Source organism: Euleptes europaea, chromosome 8, assembly GCF_029931775.1.
Source record: "Euleptes europaea isolate rEulEur1 chromosome 8, rEulEur1.hap1, whole genome shotgun sequence".
Taxonomy (NCBI): domain Eukaryota; kingdom Metazoa; phylum Chordata; class Lepidosauria; order Squamata; family Sphaerodactylidae; genus Euleptes; species Euleptes europaea.
In genome coordinates, this window is record NC_079319.1 from 52390192 (window position 1) to 52410025 (window position 19834).

General features: G+C 41.9%; 1 protein-coding gene across 1 annotated transcript in view; it reads right to left on the minus strand.

Moving 5' to 3' along the window:
• Window positions 1–19834, minus strand: part of GATA6 (GATA binding protein 6) — a 38343-nt gene that overhangs the window by 9132 nt on the left and 9377 nt on the right. The window contains exons 2-5 of the mRNA XM_056854479.1: window positions 15875–16041; window positions 8217–8342; window positions 6656–6743; window positions 6461–6570 (exon numbers count right to left, since the gene is read on the minus strand). Coding sequence (XP_056710457.1) covers window positions 6461–6570; window positions 6656–6743; window positions 8217–8342; window positions 15875–16041 — 491 coding nt within the window. The remainder of the gene's footprint in view (window positions 1–6460; window positions 6571–6655; window positions 6744–8216; window positions 8343–15874; window positions 16042–19834) is intronic.

Consider the following 19834-nt stretch of genomic DNA (forward strand, 5'->3'; position numbering starts at 1 on the left):
GTAACTGACTTGGAAATATAGAGCCAAATCTCAGGCAGATTAACAAGGCCTACTGGACTCTTAAGAGAAGGTCCTTTAAAACTTTATAACAGAAGGGCAACACCTCTGCATTTCAATGAGGCAAGTAAAACTGAAGCTGCAAAAGACATAAATAAGAAAGGCAGCTTGATGCCAACACATCTGCTTCATATACAGGGTTGCCAACCTCTAGTTGCAGATCTCCTGCTATTACAACTGATCTCTAAGCTAATAGAGATCAGTCCACCTGGAGAAAATGGCATTGAAGTCCCTCCCCTCACCAAGCCCTGCCCTCCTCAGGCTCCACCTAGGGTTGCTGACCTCCAGGTACTAGCTGGAGATCTCCCACTATTACAACTGACCTCCAGCCGATTGACATCAGTTCACCTGGAGAAAATGGCCGCTTGGGCAATTGGACTCTGTGGCATTGAAATCCCTCCCCTCCCCAAACCCCGCTCTCCTCAGGCTCCACCCCAAAAACCTCCCGCTGGTGGCAAAGAGGGACCTGGCAACCCTATGCATATATAGGAAATATGCTTTCTATCTAAGCAGAAAACAGTGCAGACCTGCACCACTATTCCTAGCTCTGTGTCCCTCAGAATGGTTTTCACATTCATTAGGGGAATCAGTCCGATATTGCTGGCCCTAAAAGTTGTCTGACTTACCTGGCATCAGATTGGGTAGGCCAGGAGTCCCCAACCTTTTTGATGTGGAATTAAAACCATAATTTTCCAGCGCACATCCCTAACATTCAGATTTCACTTTGCAGTTTACTTCCTCCCCACTCCTATCTGCAGCCACCAGGATAAACATCATTCCACGTAATTTTTACATCATGTTGGGACTGGAGAAAAAGGACATTGATGCCAAACCAGATCTGAGGGTGGGTTTGGGTCTCACAGCACTAGTTGTGCCCCTTGTCAGCTCAATATGATGCATACTTGCAGCAGAACGAGCACAGTGAATATATAAGCCTGTATAATAAGTAATGAAACCCATGTTAAGCAAGTTATGGATTATTCTGAGAATAAGACTTTCTAAAAGCTGCTCTTTTAAAGTAAAATAAATAAATACTGACACTGAATAAATCACCTTAGGCCACAAACAAAGCATGACAGGTGGGATGTGTTAGCTGCATCCTCTGGAGGGCCAGCAAAGCAGATGACAAAATTAGCCATGGTTAAGTTAAAATGGACACAATAGGGTTAGCTTTTCCCCTGTTAAATGGGATTCTAAGCCTGGATTGTGCTCTCGTTTAGAATCCCAATAAGTGGGGAGGGCATTAATTCTACATAACTTGCACACCTTGATTTGTATTTTAGGGGTACTTGGAATTAGAGACTTTTGTTTTGATCCATGCAAGAAGCGAAGGAGTGGACGAAGAAGCCACGCACACACCTGAATGCACCCATAACTTCACCATGGTTTTCACTGCAGTCTGACTATACCAAATGACAAAGAATACACTGCCAAGGGCCACTGGTTGACTGGCCAGAGTGAGGGAACAGGAGGACTCTGTGCTCCGCTCAGGCATCCTTGTTCCTGCTTCTTTCTCATCTGACAGCCCACTCTTTGAGTACCAGCTTCCATGCCGTGCGGACATACCGCCTTGGTGCTGGGTAGTCGCCTAATTATCAGTTCTGAAAGTTTTACCTTTAAATGAAATCCCAGTGAATTTTGGCTGAATATGATTGTCGACGGTATGAATCCTGTTGAATCTCATTTCCCATCAGTTTCCTCCTTGCTAGGAATGCTTTGGCATCGTGTCCAGAAAGGCATAATAAATCATTTCTGTACCAATAGAAGAATCTGCTTCGTCCAATTCATTAACATTTCCATGTACTGAAAGGAACTGTTTCTTCATGTTCAGTCCCTAACATATTTTTAATCTGTGTCACTTTCCTGGTTGCAAAGAATTTTGTTAGCACAAAATGTAGACTTCATGCAATCACTAAATATAGAATGGGTGGGTAGCAGGCTAGCAGCAACTTTTCCAGCTAACATGATTTCTGGGCCTTGCTTGGCATGATTACTTCTAGAGCATTTTTAGTCTTTTCACTGTTGTACCCATTCCCATCTATCTCCAGAACAATCCTGGAAACTACAGTAGGATTAGGCAAGGTCAGCAGAAGCGATGGGAAGTGGTCCCTGCAAGCAGCAGCTTACTTATGGGAACTGGGCAAGCAAGCAGCCACTTACTCGCTGAAGTGCCACATGCATTTCTATGGAAAAACATCACCCTTTTCCTTTCTACAGTACAGTCAAGGGCACGGTATGACTGCACAAACCCATTCTCACATAACTTGGGTTAGCAAACATTGTGAATTGCAACCATACATTTGCTGAGGGAAACACCAATGTTACAGCAGTATTTTCCATGGAAAACGTGATGTGTGGAAATAGCAGATGCACGTCCACACATCTTTGAACACCGAGTGCTTGGAACCCTGGCCTCATTGGGTTTCAAAGTCCCATGTGCATGCACATTTAAAGACTTGTGCACACACACATCTATTGTTTTCACATTTTACACAGTGGCTTGGAAAATAGGAGGCAGGTACACATTGTTCTGTCTCAGCAAGCATTTGTATTTCCTCAAGTGGTTCAGGCTGTAGCATCGGTACTCTGGGGCTTTTGCTTTATACAGAGTGGTTGTGTTTTGGCTCGTTTATTCTGAGCTGCCTGGAGATTGATTAAAAAGGTGGAATACAAATATTTTAATAAATGAATAAATATATAAATGGGATTACTTCACTATACATTTGTTATTTACTGTTCTACTACTTTCACACTTTCCACTCTTCCTAATGTGTCCTACTTCCCTTAAAACCGCAAACAACTGGGACCGAACCTGACAGTAGGCTTGCCATTTGCCCAGTTATGGTGAGCAATTGCCCACCAATTAACCAGGCTGCTTGCCACCCCTCAGCTGGTCGGCAGGAGGAAGCAGACCAGCTGAAGGGGGAAGTGATCCCCAGGCATGATGATGTCACTTCCAGGTTTACCCCAGAAGTGCCCGCATCACCATAGGGATGCTCTAGCATTCTCCCCCCCCCCCACAATGCTGGCGCTTGCGGCCTAAACCTGGAAGTGACATCAACATGCTGCATGTGCAATGCATGTGCAGATCGACACCCCCAGCCCTGCCTCCAAGAAGCTCCTGCCAGTGGCGAGGAGGGACCCAGCAACCTAATCTGACAGTGATGTTCTTTACTGTTTAGAGGGATCATTAAGACAAGGCTTTTGCGATGCTTTTTATCCTGGCTGTTATCCAGGCCCTTTTCTACAGGCATGATTCAAAAGACTATGTTCTTCATTTTATCTCATTTTGTACATGTCCAGCTGCTCACCACTCTGGTTTTCACTGTCTTTCTTTCTTATAGCCTTGCCTGTGTGAGTGTGTCCCGTCAGGTCACAGTTATGGCAGCCCCATGGAGTTTTCAAGGCAAGAGGTGGTTCGCCATTGCCTGCCTCTGCATGGGCTGAAAGAGTTCTGTGACTGGCCCAAGGACACCTAGCAGGCTTCATGTGGCGGAGTGGGGAATTGACCCCAGTTCTTCAGATTAGAGTCTGCCGTTCTTAATCACTACATCACACTAGCTCTCCTTGCCTAGCCCCACCCATTTCATAATCCCACACCCATTATTGAGTGTATTTTTAAATATTATGTGTTCCTCAGCAGTATTAAAGATCTCTTTCGAGCTGCTCTTCCGAGGTGATATGTGCTGTTATTTAAAATAAAATAACCAACATGCTTAAAGGATTCAAGAATAGCACCCTAGGAACTGCTTCACACTTCCTACTTTATGCAGTGCTGAACATATGTCAGTTTTCGATTGGTGTTTGCCTTAGCAGATGTGTGTGAAGTATGAACAGAAAGGTTTCTTGCACCTCCTCTCCTGGAGGAGAGGGAGGAAATTTTTTTTTGGGGGGGGGACATCTTGCCAGCTGTATAACATCTTGCTGAGCTTCTGTCTCCTTCCTGTCTTCAGGGGGGCACAGCCGGAGGCACGAGTCCTTGGGTAAGAGCCAAAGGGTTCTTGGAATGGAGGCTCCCAGCATGGGGCCTGTGACAGCCAGCCTAACAAATAAGGGCCCACACAGGCCGTGTTTGTTTTGATTGTTGTCTGCTTTATTTAAATTATATTGTTTATTTGGTTTGTTTTGGAAATTTCTGTAAGCTGCTTTGGGTGCGGGCGGGACGTGGCATAGAAATGCCTTGAATTAATAAACAAAACTAAAGGCTAAAAGATGTCTTAAGGTGCCAAAGTACCAATTTTTGGTTTTGCTCCAAAACTAACATGGCTACCATGCTGAAGTAGGAAGAGAAAGCAAGCACACGCGCACACACACACACACTCCTTCCCAAATACTTGGGAAAACATGGACGCATGCTGGGAAGCTATAATTATCTGTGGCTCCCTGGTGCATATATAGAGATATGCGTCTCTCTCCTTCACACATTTACCCCAACAAACCCCAGACAAAGACTCATTGTGACAAATAAAATGCCAAATGGTACTCAGTCATATTTCAACAGAACTTGTGTGCTTAGCATTGCATCTTCAAACCTGAACCCACGTACTTAGAAGTAAATCCCACTAGTGTGCCAGAGGAAAAAACAAACGTGCAAAGTAAATGGCCACAACCCAACACAGAGTATGAGTACATAAGACAATATCTTTCTATGGTAGGGTTGCCAGGTCCCTCTTCTCAACTGGCAGGAGATTTTTGGGGCAGAGCCTGAGGAGGGCGGGGTTTGGGGAGGGGAGGGACTTCAATGCCATAGAGTTCAATTGCCAAAGCGGCCAATTTTCTCCTGGTGACCTGATCTCTATCGGCTGGAGATCAGTTGAATTAGCAGGAGATCTCCTGCTACTACCTGGCAGTTGGCAACTCTATTCTATGGGCACAAGTATGCTTAGCACACTGTTGGGTTAGATCAATGTATAAAGCTCTATACTTAGCCTAGGGCATTATAAGTTCCCCCCCCAACTCTCATTAGTCTATATTTTTGAGAGCACACTAATTTAGGTTCAGAAGGCATCAAGCACAAACAGGGCTACAAAGGCTAGGGAAACTCAAAGGAAGAGCAAGGTGACCTCTGACGGTCGGAAACCGCATGCATAATCAAAACAAAGACCCCAAGTCATCGGAGGGGTGACCACGAGGGAAACAGCCATGCACAAAAGGCCTTACTCTTCTGAGAACAAAAATCTCTATTCAACATATGCATTATGTTCAATCTAGCACAACCCTCGAATCTTAGAACGTATCGCTCTGCTTAGGATTGTAATCATTTATCCATTGGTGATTAGATGTCATCAACCACCAAGCATTACAATGAATTTTAAAGAAAAACATATATTTAAAATAAAAGTCTTCTAAACTCATTCATCTCCACACCACATAAGTGATCGGCAAAGAATAAAAGATTTCCGAGATCATCTATCCCTTCCAAACAGCAAGAAAGGGCTCCACGAGGTAGCTGATATATGTGTGTATGTGTATATTGTCCCTTCTGACTGCTAGATAAAGAAGATTTTGAACCCCACAATGCACAGAAACCTGTCTGAGCACATCATCACCTCACACTGGATCTACGGTTTAGTAGAGTAAAATACTAATCAATAGGGTTGCCAGGTCCCTTTTCACCACCGGCGGGAGGTTTTTGGGGCGGAGCCTGAGGAGGGTGGGGTTTGGAGAGGGGAGGGACTTCAATGCCATAGAGTCCAATTGCCCAAGTGGCCATTTTCTCTGGATGAACTGATGTCAATCGGCTGAAGGTCAGTTGTAATAGCAGGAGATTACCAGCTAGTACCTGGAGGTTTGGAAACTGGCACGGGAAGAAATCAGTACAATAATACAAAATGTGTATATTGTGTTTCAAAACATTTCAACAAGTACAATGGACTACAACAAGTGACAATAAATATATACAAAATATACAAAACGTGTTTGATGCAGTCTATGAATAGTACAGTCTATAAATAGTAGAATCTTCTTAGTATATAGAAAAGTATTTTATTTTAATATAGTCCACTGTACTTGTTGAAATGTTTTGAAACACAATATACACATTTTGTATTATTGTACTGATTTCTTCCCGTGCCTGTTTCCAAACCTGACGGTAGTAGCACGGAAGTGCTCTTTTCTTGTTTTGCTTAATACCTGGAGGTTGGCAACCCTACTAATCAACATGATATAAATGGAAGATAGATCATACATATATACACCTTAATAAAGATGTTTGTGAAGTACTTGAGTTTGAAATTGTGTTTGCATTTATAGATAGTTTCCTCAGAAATTCCCATTCCAGTATCAGCTAACAAAACAAAAAGTTGATTTAGATTACTGTTCTTCTAGATAAGATAAAAATAGAGATAACGACTGCCAGGGCAATTCACTGGCTTACAAGTATAGATACTATTTTATCACTTACCCCTGAGGCTGCGGTTTGTGTACTAGGGGAAGCATTTTTGCTACAGTCATCTGAGTTCGTAGAAGACGTGGAAGTTGGAGTCATAGGAACTGCATTATTGCTATTATTACCTGTAACGGTAGCAAACCAAGTTAGAACTGTGTGTTCTGCCTATGAACAAATCTGTCTCTTAGCAAAACTTCTGATTATATTTACCAGAGCATGACTTTGTCTTAGTTATGTTCTTTGGTTTCCGTTTCCTGGTTTGAATTCCCTCTTTTTTCATAGCAAGGGGTCGGGGCACCTAAAAGAGAAGATCACATTTTTTTAAAAACAAAAATTCCTCTAACAGCCTTCAGGACAGCCATTTGCTGTAAGCAAAATGTCCTGAAACTAACTGCTTTAAAGTACGTTTAATTTGTTATATAATTTATACTAAATTACACTGTTCTTTACTGTGGTCCCTTAAATAAGATTGATATCTATTTGAATATACCAAGAAGAAACCATAAATTAGATCATATGATCATTTTAGATACCAATGCCACAAACACACACTTTGTGCTACCATGTACATGTAGACCTATACTTTCCATTGAAAAAACCCACATGCACAGAACCTTCGTGTGTTCATAGAACCTTATGTGAGGGATCTGAGGGACTATATTTATGATATTTGATTGTTGGGATATAACTAGACTCTTGTAGCACCATAAAATCTAACAGAACTTTAGTCCAGTACAAGCAGTCAAGAACTAAACTAATTTATTACAGCATCTGAAGAAGTGCAATATAGTCAAAAAAAAAAAATTATGATAGAATAACTTTTTAAGTCTCGAAAAGTGCTTCAAGACTCCTGTTCACTTTTAATGCAGCAGACTAGCATGGCAACCTCTCTGGTAGGGTTGCCAGGTCCCTCTTCACCACCGGCGGGAGGTTTTTGGGGCAGAGCCTGAGGAGGGCGGGGTTTGGGGAGGGACTTCAATGCCATAGAGTCCAATTGCCAAAGCAGCCATTTTCTCCAGGTGATCTGATCTCTATTGGCTGGAGATCAGTTGTAATAGCAGGAGATCTCCAGCTATTACCTGGAGGTTTGGGCACACAAAAATTAGCGAGCTGGAGGTTACCTGGAGGTTGGCAACCCTACTCTCTGGGATCAAGGTGGAAGGAGCTGTAATATCAGACACGTTGGATCAGTGCACTGGTGCACACAACGCACATAGGGTTGTAATTTAGTCCTGCACATGACACATTGCTGGTACACAAGGCTGACTCGGGGTTCTCTTCCATTCAGCATAAGTAATGGACGTCATTAACTCTGAGAAGATGATCACCCAGAGGTTAGCGGAGGTTAGGGAAGCAGTTCTGCCTTCAGACTCAGTCGCTTTTCCTCACTCATACGTCTCATCAACCTAACGTATAATTAGGTGCAGTAGCAGCAACCCAACATAGGGGCTTCATGCTTTAAATATTTTCCTGGAGTGCTAGATACATATATGAGTGATTCTCTTGGACCTTGACAAAGTGTAATGCCATGGATTTCTCCAGGGACATTCTCCCAGATCAGTTAACTGCATAGCACAACTGCATGCTCAAATGCAACGGAAGAATGTTCCTCCCTTTCCCCCTAGACTGTCTAGCAGAGTGTGCGACATGGATCGTCTATGAAACTTAATGCACGTTCCATCTGAGGAATGGCTGAAGGATGGAGTGCCCATTAAACATGCATCGAGCAAAGACTGAAATAGCTACTGATAATATTGAAGTAGCCACATACCCCATGAAGTTTCATGTAGAGGCCACAGGCATTGCAAACAGGCTCTCCTTCTGCATTCCTGCGCCAGAGAGTGGTGGTTGTAGTGTGACAGTTGGCACAAGACAAACCCAGTCGTCTTGAAGAAGGCTAGAAGCAAGCGTGAGAAAAGACCATACAGCCAAATAAATACAAAAAACATGGCAAGTGAATAAATGCTATGGGAATATATCTGCTGGCCTATTGGTTAATTTAACTCCTGCTTCCTCCAAGTACAAAAAAAGAGAGAAGGACTAAGGATACTAATTGCTTTCTTTAAAGAGGATCCTTACTGCAGAACCAAAATGGTTTCAATGTGTTATGCCCACTTTCCCCCAAAACTGCAGTTATTCCAGTATATTCATGGATTTCTATGGACAGAGTCTAGACTCTAGTAATTCTGCATAGGATTGCATAGATGGCTTGGGGAAAATCTAAATATTGTGAAATGCAATTCACCAAGCATTTACTCGGAATTAAGCCCCATTGGGTTCAGTGGGATTTACTCCCAAATAAGCATGCATAGGGCTGCAATTTTAATTATCTTCCACTTATTCTACAAGAGATATTGGGGTGGGGGGTGGGAGAGAGAATTAGCAGTCCAAGTTGCTTTGGAGAACGGGACTTTCATCTTGGTGTAGTTGGGGTGGAGGGGGTGTCAGTAAGCTGTGGCATAACAGAAAGGCCCAAAGTATAAACAAGTCATTTATGACACTTTTCAGTGGAGTTTGGAGCCAAGATGAAGCAATTTTACATCAGAAATAGCAGTACAACAAAGAGCTTTACAACAGCAGACCATAGATCATAAGTAAAGCCAGTCCCATAAACATGTGAAATAAAGGTGAAGGGGTTGTAAAGTTTCCTGTAGCAAGTGATCTCTTCTACATTAATCACCCGCAAGGAATTCCAGCTACATCATAAATCTGTTCTTTTGCACAAGGATTGCACTATTAAAAAAGAATCAGTGACCAGCTTCAGCTTTACAAATGTAACCAATTTGCACACAAAAAACTCTGTTACACATAGCTGTACTTTCCCCATCCAACACTGTAAATGATGACTCCCTGTCCCCAAAGAAAAAGCAAATTAACAAAGATTCCACCCCTCCTTTTGCAACAGTTGCTTTTGGCTTGCTAGAAACATTCTTGGCACATGAACAAAAAATGACCATCTTCAGTCTTGTTTCAAAATCAAAAGCAAACTTGTTGTATCTCTGATCATCTAACTAAGTGCTCTGCTTTTACTACTCGAAATTGCAATTTAAATTCGCAGTTAAGCATGTATATTTCCTTCCACAGTGAAGGAAATCAGTCCCAACATCACTAAGGTAGAAATACTTTACTGCTACTCCTGAGATTCTAAAGATAACGTTGTTAGATTCTTGACTCGTTTACAAATGTTTCTAGCACCTATGACTGAGGGAATAAGACTTTTAAGTACTGCCAATTATTCAAATAGTTCTGCAGAAAATTGACCAATGTTTAATTTGATTTTTTTCCCTGCAGGTTTGTTCATTATTTTGTTAATCTTTGGAGCTGACAATGCTAGTAGCGCATTAAAGTTCAGGCTACATAGGTATAAAATAAAATTGTAAATAATGAGCACAAACAAATAAGGTAAAACAAACAACTGCAAACTGTGAGCATCAGCAACAGCTTGCTAGTTGTAAAATAGTTCACAATTAAATTTCCCTTGACTTCAGTTGATATTAACTACCTTTTGCTCATATTACATTTTGCTGTATTTCTGAAGGAAGAACATTAAGCAAATGCATTCGTGTCTAGCTTTAACATTTCCTTTCAACCAATTTTAACTAGTCCATATAAAGCAGTGGATATCTGCATGACACTTGGGGTCTGGCCCTGAATTATACACATTTTACACTGTGTATAAAAAGGGAGTGTGGAAGCTCTTGTTCATGAAACCTTATGGATGAGTGGAAATGTGTTTGTCTTTAAAGAACCGCAAGACTCCTGCTTGTTTGGACTACAACAGACTCAAATGGCTGAGAAACATTTTAAAAATTGCTTAGCAAGATCTTCGCGGATCATTGTTGTTATTATTACCTCTTACATTCAAGATACCACAAGGATGCAACAACGTCATACATTATACCTCTCTGTTGCACATAGTTAAAAGCAACGATTTCTTAAATTTTGGATTTAACATTGGAAAATGATCAATTTAAAAAAATAAAAATTATTTCCACAGAGGGAGATCATGGAAATACATACAATTCACTACTATGAACACTATGCACACCATGTTCACGTTCTCTTTCTTATATGAGCTTAGTGTGAAATAATACATTCCATCTGCTTATTTAGAATATACAGAGATATTTTTATGGAGTACCATGAAACCATTTGGTTCTATAAGGAGTCAGATTTTCTCGCAGTCTCTACTAGATAAGCAGAAAGGAGTGGGGAGGGAGAGACGGGGGGGGGGGAGAAGTTGGCCCATTTTATTCTTCCTAATGAGATTACACTTTACTTAATGAAATCAGGTAGATAATCAATTGCAAATCCCTGACAGTGATTAAGTTTGGGAAACTCTTTGGATTAAGGGTGTGTCATTGCTCTGATGAGGAAATGGTGGCTCTAAAAACTGCACTGTCTCCTCTGAGAGATTGGTTTGTGTGGCTGCCCTTGAACACACTCGTGAAGATAACACACAGCCTGGAGATAAAAAGGAATGTATTACCTCATAAGTAAAATGGGATCAAATGAAGAATAGTGCATGATTTTATAAAGTCAAAAATTAATTATAATCCAGCTGGAGATGGCAACCTCAAAAAATAAAAAAATAAAACCTGAAACACAATAAGTTTTTTACCCAGTTTCTATCGGTGAGGCTGTAAACCATATGAGCTGCTCTTTGCTCCCCAAATTGTTAATTGGGGTGGGGAAAATCAGTTGATTGGTTGGTTATGTTTTTGCTGTTGTTTCTGTATATTCCGGGTTTTTTTATGCTGTTGTTTTAAGGCTCTTCTTTTAATGCTTTTTTAAAAACTAGTTTTAGGCTTACTGTGCATGTATCACTGAGAATGGTTTTAACTGGGAAGGTGAGTCACAGAGATAAAGAGATATATACAAAGAGTATTATAATGACATGCAACAGCAAAATAGAGTGCCAGCGTACATACACTAGGGGCCTAAGAGGGGAGAAAGCCCTGAGCCATTATGGTTTAGTGTGATTTTGTTGTAGAATCAAGTTGGTGCTTTAGAGTGATATGTTATATTTTAAGTCTTTGTCAGCTGCCTTGGAACCCTTCAGAGAAAGGTTTTTAAAAAACATTTTAAATAAATAAATAACTAGGGTTTCCAGGTCCCTCCTTGCCACCGGCTGGAGGTTTTTAGGGCGAAGCATGAGGAGGGTGGGCTTTAGGGAGGGGAGGGACTTCAATGCCATAAAGTCCAATTGCCAAAGTGGACATTTTCTCCAGGTGAACTGATGTCTATCGACTGGAGATCAGTTGTAATAGCAGGAGGTCTCCAGCTAGTACCTGGAGGTTGGCAACCCTATAAATAACCCTTGCATTTTTTAAAAAAAAATACAGCATCAAAATGATTCCACACCTTCCCTCTGTTATTCTGGTGGGGTGGGAACATTCTGTCCTTGTGTTACCATTGCACACATCTCTGCCATCTATGGAGAGTGAAAGCAGAGCATGAAGAGCATTTAGTTGTACCCAAGGATGGGCCAGTTAATTGTAGAGGCGACACAAGGAACCGCAAATCAAATCCCTCGATAGCCATGTTGAGGGACGACGAGACTGAAAAGTAAAGGCAGCCTTCTTGGAGATCAAGTCCCTCAAATTTCACCTCTCAGACAAAAAAAAGGCAAACTCTGGAAGGAGTCGCCGAATGTTTAAAAAATTATTTGGCCCATTCTTTGTCTCTCCCTCCATGCAAAGAACCAGACAAAGGGGAAGGCGATAAAAGGCTAGAATGTTTTTTCTGCCTTCTCCTTGCAGTTTATCCCACCTTCTCATCACTGAATTTTTTCATAGGTCCACACCCATTTTATTTTATTTTTAAGCTACCTTTCTCTAATGGCATGTTACTACTAATAAAAAAGTCAGTTATCATTTAAACAATTTTTAAAATGTAAGATAGTCATGGAATTTCTCTCTACCCTACTAGAAAGTTATATGGGACACACTTTCTTTAGGAAGTTCTCCTGAGGGAACACAAATGGTAATTGTGCAAGCGCATCACTGCAGTATACGTGGATTTTTTTTTACAAATCACTGCTTAATTGTTTTCTTTGCTTTAATCCCTCAACAAAGAATGGCAATATTTGTTCTTTCGTGCTCCTTGGGTACATAAATTTAAATTGTCCCAGAATAGAAATGGTCAGGAATGTCTGAGCTATTTTTTTTACGAATTGCTTCATTCTAGGGAACTGGTAGTTTCTAAACTTACTGCACGCTGACATACTTTGAATTCCTGAAAATCCAGCCCTAAAATCTCAAGGCACATTTGGAAATGGTGAGATTCTCAACTGTGTTTTTATTAAAAGGGGCATGTCTATAGTCCTTATGATCTCGGAAAGAATACTTGCCAACCTATCCACAGTCATGTCCTTTCACTGGAAGCCAACCACAACTGTCTGTAGCGAACTACAGGCAGGCCTCTTCCAAAACTCAACATTTACACGAGAAACCAAAATGGGAGTCATTCACGTCCACCACTTCCACTAGCATCTGTTTTCAAATTGTTTCAGTTGGGCATCTTTGTTAGTCTGTAGTAGTAGAATGAAATTCCAAGCCCAACAAAAAATATTTCCCAGGGTAAAAACTTCCGTGAGTCAAAAGTCACTTCATTAGATAGATCCAATTTAGGATCACAGCCTCAACTGTCTTTTTGTCTCAACCTAGTCCTAACCTCACTAGCCTGGATCCAAAGTGTGACAGTGGGTCATGCAATGGAAATATCCCCACTTGGGAAACTTGTCATGGAACATTTAAAAATACGCTTCTACACGCTGTTTTTTCACTGAACAGCTGACTCCCCTTCTTTTGAAACACCCATCTGTTTCAATAGCTTTTTTCCACGTAGCATTGGGAGCTGCTGTCTGAAAAGTTTAAAGCTCCCCGTCTCGCAGAACCAGTTTCACAGCTCTCTGAATCCTGACCAATGAGTTTAAGATTTGTGGCGGTGCCACCTAATTCAGAGTTCTTTTATTATTGTTGTTATTATAAACTTAACACATTCACAAACCGAGAAAAGGCTTTACTTATAACAAAATGCATATCTACACTGCCATTGTCTGTTAAATACATTGCAAAACCTCTTGTTGTAATTGTACATTTGTCCAATTCAATTTACTGATAAATGGTCCAATGAGATCTTCATTACATCCTAGAGAGATCACTCACTCCCCCAAACGTGTGCACAGGATTGAAGCCCTTTCGTTTTAATTATAACACTGGGCCTACTTGGTGCCAGTCTATCCTCATATATAATTCATACTGTCATTTTAAAAGAGAATTCAGGAAAGATAGGAATAGAGTTAAAAACTAGGCTTGCGCTTTGGGGTGTAACATGGAAAATGAACAAATATTCTTCAAGAGAAACATTCAGAGTTTAGATGATAAAATATCCTTGGAACTCTCTTTCCTTTGAGGAATGTCTGGCATCAAATTGATGACCTTTTAGGTGCCAGGCAGAGATCTGTATTCTCCTCTAACAATGTTAGTCATCCCCTTAATCTGATTTTTACTATTATTCCTTTTACTGAGACATTTGTCACTTTACTCCCTTCATACTGTTTCATCTGCATTTCCTGACTGTTAGCGTTCCATTTTAATCTTTCTGCCTGTGTTTTATTCCATCATGTTGTAATCTTCAAATAGTATTTTTATCTTTACAGTTATTATATTGCTTTTAGGATGATATTTTATGCTTATTGTTGGCTTTCTGTGGTTATGCACTAGCTGCTTCTTCGTGGCTTTTACTTATCTGAATTTTCAGTAAGTTATTATATTTTATGGATTTATTCTTTTAAACAGATGTTATAAACTGCCTCGAGCACTATACTGTGCAGAATATATGTAGATAAATAAGCAAATTTAAATTTATTGAATATTTGTTTTATTTAACAAACTATGAGTTATATTTTATGACTAGAGAAAGGCACACAAGTATCTGTATGGCAGGAGCCATTATGCAGTAAATCCAAATCCAAAACATTAAGAGCATTACCAGAGACTGCTTAATTCCCTACCAAAAGGAAGGCTATTTTCTACATTTTGTAAAATGTCGGGATTATTCATCACAGCAACCAAAATGAACAGGGGAATTGAGCAACTGCCCTATGAGGAATGGTTAAAATGCTTAGGGCTGTTTAGCTTGGAAAGAAGGCCGTTAAGGGGAGATATGATAGAGGTCTATAAAATTATGCATGGTATGGAGAGATTGGACAGGGAGAAGCTTTTCTCCCTCTCTCATAATTCTAGAACATGAGGTCATCTGCTGAAGCAGGAGGGTGAGATTCAAAACGGATAAAAGGAAGTATTTCTTCACACAAAGCATAGTTATATTGTGGAACTCCCTGCCCCAGGATGTGATGATGGCTGCCAACTTGGAAGGCTTTAAAAGGGGAGTGGACATGTTCATGGAGGAGAGGGGTATTCATGGCTACTACTCAAAATGGATACTAGTCTGGATGCGTGCCTATTATATTAGGTGCTGTGGAACACAGGCAGGATCATGCTGCTGCAGCCGACTTGTTTGTGGGCTTCCTGGAGGCACCTGGTTGGCCACTGTGTGAACAGACTGCTGGACTTGATGGGCCTTGGTCTGATCCAGCATGGCCTTTCTTATGTTCATGACTCGATGCTAGTGCCTCTTACTAGGAGTAAACTTAGATATTTCACAGAAACCTGTATAATTGAAATGGTGTATTTATTGCCTTTCAGAAACATTCTCCTCTCTCTGGCAATCATATGTCATGATGAGCATGACCTAGCCTTCATTTTCCATTTATTTGAATGGTGGGGGGACGGGACACATGAAATCTATGAGACTCCTATGCAGCTATCAGACACACAGTTACTTGGAAGTGAGCCCATTGGATAGATCCACCCAAAGTAAACCACCCTACCCTTCCAGTCTATCTGTGTTTATCCAAAATCAGTCCCACTTATTTCAATGGAAGATGGTGAACCACTGACTGACCCCCCCAAAAAAGGGGAGGGAACAAAACTTAACCCTATAAACAGAATTAAGTACCTAGAAGATCAAGCAAAAAACAGCTAACAAGGCCAACAATATAATTAAAAGCTAAACCATTAAAAAGTTGTCTAAGTGCATATAAATTTAATACAAGCTAGAACCAAATGATGCTAATGACTCCTATATGGCCTTGCAAGGAGCCTTCCTAACACACGTATGAAAATAACACAATTGGCATAATACAACAATTGTGTTATTTTTATACATGTGTTTAAATGTATATTTACTTAGATAACTTTTTAATGGTTTAGCTTTTAATTCCACTGACTGATTGTCCATGAGATCTTAAAAGTGTGTATTAGGCACAGAAGTTGTAAAACAGGAATGGAAAAGATTCTTGGATGAGGATGGCAGGGCAGAGGTGAGACAAGGGCCTGCAGACTCCCTCCCCCAGCCACTCACCACTCTCTTCTGGGGCTTGATGAGGGGCCTACTGAGGCCGTTCATCTTGGTATACAGTCCACAGGCGTTGCACAGATAGTTGCCGGTGCCGTCCCTTCTCCACAAGGGGGTCTGGATGGAGCCACAATTGACACATTCCCGGCTCTCGGACAGATCGTCCAGGAGGTCTGCAATGAAGGAAGGCAGAAAGCTCGGTTAGCTTGGAAGTCAAGTGGGGAACCGCTGCCTTTGGGGCATTCTGAGTTGTCTTTCTACCCCCCCCACACACACAAATTCTTTCTACTCGCCCAAGAAAAATGGCCAGCCCCAATCTCTTCATCAATTCCACACAGACAGCCCTCCACTCTGTCCCAGCTGGGATATAAATCCCACTGATCATCACCTCATCTTAAAGATCTGCTTGGAAACCAAGAGCACTGTTTTCAAGGAGGATTTATTCCCGGTCCCGACAATAAAACCCCAGCCTATCTGTGTTGACTTGGAAGTAAGATACACTTAGAATTTCAATAGCACTTGCTCTCAGGTAAATGGGCATAGGATTGCAGGCTTAAAATCCATCCTGTGCCCAGTGAGGTATGCTGAAGACTTAGCCCCACATAACTGGAAGTAAGCCCCATTGAATGCAATGAAACTTGTTGCCAGGTAGGATCCAGTTCACTGCAAAGTCCTCTCAGTAGGCTTTCTTTCTCGATAAATGCAGCTAGTTGGATTATTAGCTCCCAAAACCACTAAATCTGTTTCAGGTCAAGAGGTCCCTAACTGGATTCCTGGAATATGGTCAAATTCAATTCCCCATTCCCAGCAATCCACTTGTCCATTGAATTGCTTTTACCATCTTACTATTATCTTCCTATATTGTGGCTCAAAAACCAGCACCCCACCTCTGCTTAATTTTAAGAACCAACAACCTGATGCTAGATCTGGCCAAGCAAGACCTAGCTTAAACACACACATATTAAAGTTATTATCATTTCAACTGAATTTCATTTGTTTTTAAAATTCCAAGTTCAAGCCTCCAGGGACAGGATACTGTGCAACATTTTCCAGGTGTGGTGTGGTGTGTGTGTGTGTGTGTGTATGAGGTCAGATAGACTTGACAATTTGACAGGAGGGGGATTCCTTTCTAAGCAGCCCCGGGCAAAAAGGACGCCCCCCCTCCCCACTTCATCTTAATCTTTTCTATCTTGTCCCACCATTATTTTCAATTTATTCTTTATCAGCCGTGTGTGTGTGTGTGGGGGGGAGATCAGGGTGTTTTTCTGCCTCTTTCCATTACCTTTGCTGAACTACTGAAGGTGATGCTTTTCATTAACGTTTATTGTGTGTGTTAAGTGCCATCAAGTTGCTTCTGACTCATGGTGACCCTATGAATTAATGCCCTCCAATATATCCAAGAGCCTTGCTCAAGTCTTGCAAACTGAGGGCCGTGGCTTCCTTCATTGCAGCTGTATAAGAGGCTTCAGCCAAAAAGATTGTTCAAAATATTATTTAAAGGACTGAACATCTACTAAAAAGATCCTTTAAAAAAAGTGTGATTCTTTTTTAAAAGTGTGATTTTTCTTGATCCCCCTCAGCTATACCATGATCCCAAGATAGCTTATTTAGATGGGCTCCATAAATGAAATAATGAGTTAGCTGTCACTTCTATGGATTTCAGGCAGGCTTTCTTTTGAATAAGGACGAAATACGAAGGAAAGCAACCTACGAGATACAACGAAGCGCAAGGTTTTTAAAATTACTTCTGCCACGGTCTTCATTTCTGTAAGTGACTGGCAATTAACTAACACCTCGGTTTGAAATCCAGCTGATCTTTAGCAAGCAGATGCTTAAGATCGCGACCTCAAGATTTTTTTTCTCCACATGAATACAATACACTCCGACACCATTCCGACACCATGCTCGTTTACTCAAGAAGTTCAGCCTACTGAGTCCAAGTGAGGTTGGACAGGACAACTGGGAATGGTCCCACTGAACGCAGCAGAGTTTATCAATTTATCAGCGTCTCAGTGGGACATTTCCGGATCAATATACTTAAGCATGGGTGGCATTTTTCTTAATTCAGCTGAAATCTATGGGCCTTATTTTCCAAATGAATGCATTTTGAATTGGAACTGCAGAAGGTTGCAGCCAGAAGCCAAGGAAGAGTTGGCTGGTTTTTTATACCCTGCCTTTCCCTACCTGGAGGAGTCTCGGTCAATCGGCAGGACTTGCGCTTTAGGACTGTTTAAGGTGCCCAAGAGAAATTCTCCGGCTCAGAATTTTAACAAAACCAAGTAAGACCTCACCCCTTAAGGGTGGGGTGGTTGCTCAAGAGCAACAGCTTGAAACCCAATTGAAGTCGCTGACACCTACTTGTGAGCAAGCATAACCCCCTGTGTCAACTGAAACTGTAGTGTCACCACAAATTAACTCGATCGATCCCTCAGCTGTTTGATAACAAAGTCCAATGAGATCTATGTCCATTTGGAATCGGGGCCAAACTTCATCGCAGAGGGAGAAAGGATCAGTGCCATCCTAAGCAGAGGCTTAAAAGGGGTGTAACTCCCCTTTGGATGGCACTGCACAGGATCCCTCTCTCCCCCTTCTGGTCACCACCACCGTAAGTCAATTTGCCACCTTTCCCCTTCACTTTAAACCAACAGGTCGATGTAAAAGACTTTATAAAAAATCCAGCATAAAAACCCAGGTCCTGCCAGCTTGGGCTTTTTAGATCCCCTCCCTCCTCCTGCAGCTGGCTTGGAAAAGGTGGGAAACTGCTAGTGGGGGTGAGGCTGCGATCCGGCACTTGCCTGCTGGGGAGTAAGTCCCCTGGAAACTGGTGGGAGGCAGCCTGCAGCAGGGGTCTGCACGAGCCGCCGCTGGAGGGACTCAGGCTCTGCTCCGGATCGTCTCCGCCTGGGTGCAGAGGGGAGCGAAGGAGCCACATAAGTCGAGCGCGCCTCTGTGATAAATGTTTGGACGGCGGGAAACGGGGTGTCCCAGAGCAGCGCAGCCTCTACCCAGTGGTTCTCAACCTTTTTTGCTCCATTCCCCCCTTTCACCATTGTTCAGAATATCATTCCCCTCTTCCCAAGATAGTCTAACTCAAAAGGTGCATTCCAAATAATATGCATATTTGCTGAATAGTGGTCCCAATTCCCCCCTGAAAGCCTAAAATTCCCGGGGGGGAGGGAATCCCCCCCCTTGCTGAGAATCCCTGCTCTAGCCAAAAAGGATGGGGGGAGCCAAAGGCACTGGCAGAGAGGCTGGCTGGCTGGGGTGACTTTGACCCCCTCCTTCGAGGGGCCAGGCTCAAGGACAGGGAGGGCAAACAGGAGAACGGCTTGTAATACTCCGGATGGGCTGACTCTGCAATCGCTCCGGGAGGGAGACCACGATGGTGGCCGTTTGACACACAGGGAAAATCTAGTCACCCCTGAAGCTTCTCATGGTCAAATGTGGATCCCAGCTCACCCTTCGGACTGCCAATTTTAATGCCACAACATGATTCATTAAAATCTATGCTCTTAAGAGAGATTTCTATATTGGGGGGGATCTAACCCCCCTCCGAGTAGCCAGCCTCCAGTTTAAGGAGCCAGCCTTCAACTTAACTGGCGCTTCCTCCAATGGAAGAGCCATTTCCTTTGGAAGAAGGCACTCTTAGCTGGCTTCCACTGGAGCCAAAAAGGAAAGGTAGGGTATAAATGTTTTAATAAATGTTATTTGGAATGTTTTGTAGGGAAGCAGCAGCACTCCTCCAGTATTTTAAGAGTACAAAAAGAGTGCATCCATTAATTAAATCTGAAGAACACATTGTGTTTATGGTGTGTGTGTGTGTAGGTTCCCTTAAAAAAAAACTTTTAATATGCTTTCATATCTTCCTAAAATGTAAAGTAGACATCTGGTTTTCAGGAGTCAGTTATCTGTTGCCTATGATTTGATACCAAGACGATTAACTCGTATGGGACATCTTAATCAATT